The sequence below is a fragment of the Rutidosis leptorrhynchoides genome, chromosome 3 (genome assembly GCF_046630445.1).
Source record: "Rutidosis leptorrhynchoides isolate AG116_Rl617_1_P2 chromosome 3, CSIRO_AGI_Rlap_v1, whole genome shotgun sequence".
In the NCBI taxonomy this organism is placed as follows: domain Eukaryota; kingdom Viridiplantae; phylum Streptophyta; class Magnoliopsida; order Asterales; family Asteraceae; genus Rutidosis; species Rutidosis leptorrhynchoides.
This window is the reverse complement of record NC_092335.1, coordinates 361,671,572-361,679,575: the sequence shown is the minus strand read 5'-3', so window position 1 is coordinate 361,679,575 and position 8,004 is coordinate 361,671,572. Positions and strand designations below refer to the sequence as shown.

At 41.0% G+C, this 8,004-nt stretch overlaps 1 protein-coding gene across 1 annotated transcript; it reads right to left on the bottom strand.

The window, feature by feature from the left end:
- Nucleotides 1-972: 972 nt before the first annotated feature.
- LOC139901235 (uncharacterized) lies at nucleotides 973-6,411 on the bottom strand. The gene is made up of 4 exons (XM_071883964.1): nucleotides 6,150-6,411; nucleotides 5,485-5,870; nucleotides 2,755-3,039; nucleotides 973-1,287 (listed from the first exon to the last, which is right to left on the bottom strand). Exons 1-4 carry the CDS (start codon nucleotides 6,409-6,411, stop codon nucleotides 973-975), a joined length of 1,248 nt encoding a protein of 415 aa, XP_071740065.1.
- Between the last annotated feature and the right edge of the window lie 1,593 nt (nucleotides 6,412-8,004).

Here is an 8,004-nt window from a genome sequence, read left to right as displayed (position 1 = left end):
CCTATGCCAATCAATCTCGGCCTGTTGTCCGATCTGTCTATGCTCCAATCGAATCAACCTGTGGTTCGTCTCACCCATGAGCTGCATAACCTGACCCAACTGATTCTGAATAGAATCAAAACGCTCATCTGAATGTACCTGCATCTCCATCATCTGTATGGAGATATCCTCAAAACTGCGCTCATTAGAAACCCTCAGATTACCAAAACCATCAACTAGCCCACTAATCTCATCAGAGGTTGGAACACGTCCCCTACCACAACCTCGACTACGAACTGGTCTCTCAGCTTCTACCATCGGCACATCACCCCCTTCATTACCTTCAACTTGACCACCTGTCCCTCTAGGTGGATCCACATACGGAATCAAATTGTGACTCGAATCATACTTCAAAAAGTTTGCCTTAGTCCAAAAAGTAGCATCTAACTGTTTCATTTAAAATGGATTTTCAGTCAATCGAGACAAATTAATCTTAAAGAACTTAGCAAATCTAGTAATAAAATGTCCATCTAACATCATTTTTCCACTTTTCACATCTTCAGCAACCTTCCCCAAGTAGATACCCAAGAAACCAGGAATATCAGTAAAACGATCATTCGTAAGCTGATAAAGTAGCCACACGTCACCTTTGTTAATTTTTTCATTACTGTTAACCCTCGCATTAAACGTACACCCGATCAATCTCTGAAAAAGACGATGATCCTTGTTAAACATATCCGTATAAGTAACCCTACCAGCATGAAAAGGCTCATCACTGAACTGCGTCCAAGCGGTCGCATGATTAAAGGTACCCTCATAATCAGCATTAGTCAAATACTCTTTTAACAGATCATTGTTTAACTCAGAATAAATACCCAATGCTCGCGCAACATCCATAGCACTCATCCTTCGGCCCACCCCACCCAACCTAAACATAAAGAAATTCGGTGTTGTCGGGGTAGATGAGTAATTAAATCTAAAAGTCCCGAAAAACTATTTGCACAAAGCTGGGTAAAGTGTCTCACGGAGGCTAAAAATCTCTTCCCAAGCTTTTATAACAATTGTTTGATTTGGCTCCCGAATTCGATAATGTAACCTCAACAAATTCCTAACCCTAATTCTTTCCCCCGCTGCAATAAACGGAGCCCATTCCAAATACCATGTCAGACCAACAACACTTTCATCAATCTTATCAAAATTTTCACTATAAACCGCGTGATTTTTAAGGTAATTAAGCCATACAGTAGGATCATTTGGATCAGGTTGTTCGCTTGTACCTCCCTTTTCAGAAACACGTCCTCTTTTTCCCTGTACACAAGAAACAATTCCAAAACAAAAGCAAACGTGACATGGCAATGTTAGTCCGATGCAATCCTTAACCACACATGAGTCTAATTTAATTTCTTCATGACCATCACTTATATTCAACACATAACTCAAATCTTTGCAATTCAATTTAACTCATTAAGCTCATAATCACAACCTTTTCACTTGAAACTACAAGTTCTCCATTAACATGAAACTAATCAAGATAATAAATCATTCTTCACATAAGCAACCATGAAAAATTAGCATCATAATTAGTCATAACAATTCATAATCCAAGTGAGCTAATAATTCAAACAACATGAATATAACCTTCTCATATCAACACAACCTCACACTCGCTTTTTAATGTATTCTCCAAAATTAAACATCACCCATATAACAAGTAACCTTCACTAATCATTATAAACTTGAATTCAAAGATTGAAGAAACTTTAATAGCATGAATATGTAATGAGAGCATGTAATCATCATAAAAACATGTTATCCATAGCAATTATAACAATTAAACATGTTATCATCAACCAATTTAAGAAAAGCATACAACCCCTAAAAATTAGTATACTAGCAATTCACAAAATCTAGCATTTATAATGAAGAATTGAAAGTAATTATAACAAAATCGAAGTGTACACATACCCTATTCATGTTTAATTGAAGTTTCTTGAGCAAATCAATGTAGAAGATGAAGATTTGAGTGAGTTAGGTTTTAGGAGTGATGAAGAATTAAGAGAGAAAAGACTTGGAATGTGGCTGAGAATTTCTTCTCAAGTAACCCTAATTGGGTGATAAAAATCGGTCATGTAGGTGGGAGTCTAAAACCGCAGCCCAAAATAATAAAACAAAATCAAGTTGCCTGCAAACTAGCGCGCGCGGCGCGCTATTAAAGGGGTGTGGCGCGCATAGTGACCAAAAAATGTGCTTCGCGCAGATGCAATTGTGCGGCGCGCCTTTGGCTTATAATTTTGCTGTTCTAATTTTTAGTACACACGCACGGGGCACACAAATAAGTGTGCGGCGCACACTTTTTCCACATAAGTGCGCGGCGCCTTTTAATCTATGCGCGGCGCACATTAGCAGCAACAGTAATCCATCAATTATTTTTTTCTGTAACACTTCTATACATATACCTTCAAAAATTCTCGCAATTCTAACACATATTATCAAGCATAACAATTCCCACAAACATTGCCACCCTTAAATCCGCATAAAAATCACGTAGAGTAACCCGATCAATCAAGATAAAAATAAAAGTACAAAAAGGCAATTTAAGGCATGCAATAAATATACAATGCAAAAAAAAAAAAAAAAAAACACAAACGATGTACAAACTCTACAAAATCAACGCCACCGTCGATTTTAGGCGTTGTTGGCGTTGAAGATGAGTTTAACCTCATCCTACACCATCCTTAAACCATCCACGTAGTGCCTGACGCGTTGGCCATTCACCTTAAACTCCTCTCCTTTCGAGTTTACCAAATCTATCGCCCCATGAGGATAAACTTTCCTCACAACAAATGGTCCCGACCATTTTGATTTCAACTTTCCGGGAAACAACTTAAACCTCGAATTGAAAAGAAGGACACGATCTTCCTCTTTACATTCTTTCGGATCTTTTAAACGACTATCGTGCCACTTCTTCGTCCTCTCCTTGCACAACAACGAGTTGTCATAGGCATCTAGCCTTAACTCGTCCAACTCATTCAATTGGCTCAAACGGAGGCGACCCGCCTCCTTAAGATCAAGATTACACGTTTTGAGAGCCCAAAAAGCTTTGTGCTCTATCTCCACGGGGAGATGACATGCTTTACCATAAAGTAACCGAAAAGGAGTGGTTCTGGTTGGCGTTTTGTACGCCGTTCTAAATGCCCATAAGGCATCATCGAGTTTAAACGACCACTCCTTAGGATTAGAACCAATAGTTTTCTCAAGAATCCTCTTTAAAGCTCGGTTGGTGTTTTTGACTTGCCCATTCGTTTGAGGATGGTAGGATGTCAAAACTTTATGAGTTACCCCATACCGTTTCAACACCTTTTCGAGTTGGGCATTACAAAAGTGAGTTCCCCGATCACTAATTAAAGCCTTCGGAGAACCAAACCGAGAAAAGAGTTGCTTTAAGAACGAAACTACGACCCGTGCATCATTAGTGGGCAAAGCTTGTGCTTCAACCCATTTTGAAACATAATCGATAGCAACAAGAATGTAGAGCTTATTATTCGACTTCGGGAACGGGCCCATGAAATCAATCCCCCAAATATCAAAAACCTCACAAACTTGAATGACATTTTGAGGCATCTCATCTCGTTGGGTGATTTGGCCCGCCCGTTGACAAGCATCGCACGATTGACAAATTCGGTGGGCATCTTTGAAGATAGTAGGCCAATAAAAACCAGCCTCAAAGACTTTTCGTCCCGTAACTTGGGGACCATAATGCCCACCTGTCGGACCATGATGACATTGAACAAGAATGAGTTCGCATTCTTCTCCGGAAACACATCGGCGGATCATTCCATCAGAACACCGCCTAAAAAGATAAGGGTCCTCCCAAAAGTAGTACTTAAGGTCACTAAAGAATTTCTTACGCTTATGATGTGACCAACCCTTTTCTAGGAACCCACCAACCAAGTAATTCGCAAAATCAACGAACCAAGGGTCTTCACACTCTTCCACCTTCATGAGATATTCATCGGGAAAATCATCATGAATGGTAGTCTCATCGAGAACCTCACGGGAGGGGTTCTCAAGACGTGAAAGGTGATCGGCCGCTAAGTTCTCGGCGCCCTTTTTGTCCCGGATTTCTACATCGAATTCTTGCAAAAGCAATACCCAACGTATCAATCTCGGTTTAGCATCGGGTTTAGAGAGCAAATGCTTAAGTGCCGAGTGGTCCGTATACACAACCATCTTTGCTAGTATGAGATATGCACGAAATTTTTCAAAAGAAAAGACAATTGCTAGGAGTTCCTTTTCGGTGGTGGTATAATTTAGTTGCGCTCCTTACAATGTCTTACTAGCATAGTAAATGGGCTGAAAATGTTTACCAACACGTTGCCCCAAGACGGATCCGATTGCAAAGTCACTAACATCACACATAAGTTCGAATGGCATAGACCAATCCGGACTAATAAGAATAGGTGAATTAGTGAGCTTTGCCTTAAGAAGATTAAAAGCTTTGTGACACTCCTCCGAGAAAACAAACGGAGTGTCCTTTTCAAGAAGTTTATTTAAGGGCGTGGCAATTTTGGAAAAATCCTTGATAAATCGCCGGTAAAACCCGGCGTGCCCAAGAAAACTTCGAACACCTTTAACATCGGTAGGGGCTTTAAGCTCGGCGATAACATTGATTTTCGCCTTATCTACCTCCATTCCAACTTTAGAAATCTTGTGCCCAAGAGCGATGCCTTCACGAACCATAAAATGGCATTTCTCCTAGTTGAGCACAAGATTGGCTTTTTCGCATCGAATCAACATACGCTCAAGATTATGAAGACATAACTCGAAGGTATCTCCGTAGACTGAAAAGTCGTCCATAAACACCTCCATGCAGTCTTCGATCATATCATGGAATATTGCCACCATACACCTTTGAAAGGTAGCAGGGGCATTACATAAGCCGAAAGGCATACGTCGATAAGAGAATGTGCCATACGGGCACGTGAACGTGGTTTTCTCTTGGTCTTCAGGCGCAATAGGGATTTGGAAATATCCCGAAAAACCATCAAGAAAACAAAAGAAACTTTTTCCCGCCAACCTCTCCAACATTTGATCGATGAAGGGTAAGGGAAAATGGTCCTTTCGGGTGGCATCATTCAATTTTCGATAGTCAATGCACACCCGCCACCCCGTGACAGTCCTGGTAGAAATTAATTCATTCTTTTCGTTTGTGATTACGGTCATGCCACCCTTTTTGGGCACACATTGAACCGGACTCACCCAAGGACTGTCAGAGATAGGGTAGATAAGACCTGCATCAAGGAGTTTAACAATCTCCTTTTTAACCACTTCCTGCATGTGCGGGTTTAGTCGCCTCTGTCCTTGCACACACGGTTTGAAGTTATCTTCCATTAGGATTTTGTGTGTACAATAAGAGGGACTTATACCCTTGATATCCTGAATTTTCTATGCAATAGCCGGTTTATGGGCTTTTAACATAGATACAAGTTTAGATTTTTGACTTACAGAAAGATCGGAAGCAATAATCACCGGGAGTTTAGACTCCTCCTCAAGAAAAGCATACTCCAAATTATCCGGGAGTTGTTTCAACTCTAACTCAGGAGGCTCTTCAATTGAAGTTTTACTCCGGTATGCATTTGCTTTTTCTAACTTCTCATGCTCTTCTTCGGTTGGCTCATAACCTTCAGCCATTAAGGTGGTCATCAAATCCACCTCATCTGACATATCCTCTTCACCACTTGCTATTTCACATTCACCTGTTCCCTGCAATTCTGAAAACTCCTGCAAAAACTCAACATGCGTATCCACGGTTTGCAAAAAATAACAAGTATCATCTAGGGAACCGGGGTATTTTATTGCCTTATCAATAGCAAAAGTCACCTTTTGGTCACCTATTCGAAGGGTCAACTGTTGGCCATAAACATCAATTAAACATCTAGCGGTGTTCAAAAATAGCCTACCCAAAATAAGTGGAATCCTTTCATCCACTTCCATGTCTAAAACAACAAAATCGGCGGGGAAAACTAATGTCCCGGCCTTAACTAGCATGTTCTCTATAATCCCACGAGGGTATTTAATAGAGCGGTCCGCTAGTTGTATGGCCATACGAGTGGGTCTAAGTTCCCCAGGTGCTAGTTTAAGGTAAATAGACTAGGGCATTAAATTAATACTAGCACCCAAATCCGCCAATGCGCGCATACAAGCAAGATCCCCCACTAAACAAGGAATAGTATAACAACCCGGATCTTCCAACTTCTCGGGAAGTTGGTTTGTCACCACCACTGTACATGCTGCATTCAAAGTCACGGATGAAACACTTTCCATCTTTTTCCGGTTGGTGAGCAAATCTTTCATGAACCCGGCATACTTAGGCATCCTCGCAATAAAATCAATGAAAGGCAAGTTGATATTCACTTTCTTGATCAACTCCATGAACTTTGACTTTTCCGCCTCTAACTTCTCTAACCTCTGTTTCCTCGGGTACGGGAGCGGTGGTTGATACTCCTTAACTACCGGTTTAGCAGCAACCTTTACCGGTATATTGTCAACTTCCTCAATCACCTGTTCCGGCTCCTTATCCCCCTCCGGTTCACTAACAACTACCGGCTCACTATCTTTAACCAATGGAACTCGCAAATCATACTCCGCAGGCTTCTTTGGTAGATCATATGCTAAACCACTTCGGGTGGTGATAGCATTAACGTGCCCATTTTTCGGGTTAGCATCCGTGTTACTTGGTAACTCCCCCGGTTTTCTCTCATTTCTCTGATTAGCAAGTTGACCAATCTGTTGTTCCAAATTATGAATAGCGGCTTGTTGATTCCGGAACATCTGATCATTCTTCTCATTATTCTGAGTAACAGTAGTAACAAGCTGAGTTTGAGATATCACAAGCTTTTCAATCATAGCTTCAAGATTCGACTTTTTCTCTTCGGCTTGGGGCTTTTGAAAATACCCAGGAGCTTGTTGCTGAAATCCTCCACCCAGCAGATTCTGATAATTACTGTTACTACCTCCCTGTCGACCTTGAGGATTGTAGGGATTATTAAAATTGCGGTTAAACTGAGCGCGCCCTTGAAACTGATTATTATTTTACTGACTGATGTACGCTATCTCTTCCTTTTGACCTATCATTAACCCTGCATCACAATCCTTAGCCAAATGTAAACCCCCACAATACTCACAACCAACCTTCATACCATGAATATCCTTATTCATCTTCTCGAAATTTCTACCAAAAGAATCCAACTTAGCACTGATAGACCCAAAATCATCAAACGCACCAGTGGTCTCGGTTCTCTTAACTGAAGCTGAATGGGATGACTCATGATCTTGATGCCATTCGTGAGAGTAAGCAGCTTGCTTTTCAATTATCTCTAGCGCCTCTTCTTCGGTCTTATCCATTAACGTACCACCTGCTGCTTGATCAATACTCTGACGAGTTGGAATGTCACAACCTTTGTAGAAAATCTGAACCTTTTGTAAATAATTCAACCCGTGTTGCAGACACGAGCGTAACAAAGTAGCAAAACGGTTCCAAGCATCAAATAATGTCTCACTGCTCTTTTGTCTAAATTGTGAAATTTCTGCTTGAAGTCTAGCAGCTCGAGACGCAGGGAAAAACTTCGACAAAAACTTATCCTCCAAAGTCTCCAAAGAGGTAATCGTGCCCTCTGGTTGCTTATCTAACCATCTCTTAGCTTCTCCCTTAAGAGTCCGAGGGAAAAGCCTTGTCTTGATTGAAGTATCGGCAACCTCATGTAGCTTAAACAAATTGCAAACATCATTAAAATTACGAAGATGCTCGTTAGCATCCTCAGTACCCTTGCCATAAAATCGGCAATCAGAAGAAATCAAATTCAGGATCGGCCCTGTAATTTGAAAAGGCTGAGTGATGTTCGGTTGAGTAATCGAATTGCCTTGGCCCCCTCGTGTGGCCTTCAGCTTTTGTGCCATAGTCTGAGGACGAGGTGGTTGTTCTTGGTCAGCCATATCTTCAGTCTCGAAAAGATCTAAGGAAATGTA

Excerpts from the sequence above, each read along its gene's own strand:
- LOC139901235 (XM_071883964.1), bottom strand. The coding sequence starts at position 6,411 with ATGGAGTTGATCAAGAAAGTGAATATCAACTTGCCTTTCATTGATTTT. Across the intron at positions 3,040-5,484 it reads TTATTGCTTCCGATCTTTCT|GAGGCGGGTCGCCTCCGTTT; the intron begins GTAAGTCAAAAA and ends CTTGATCTTAAG. Across the intron at positions 1,288-2,754 it reads CGAAAGGAGAGGAGTTTAAG|GGAAAAAGAGGACGTGTTTC; the intron begins GTGAATGGCCAA and ends TCTTGTGTACAG.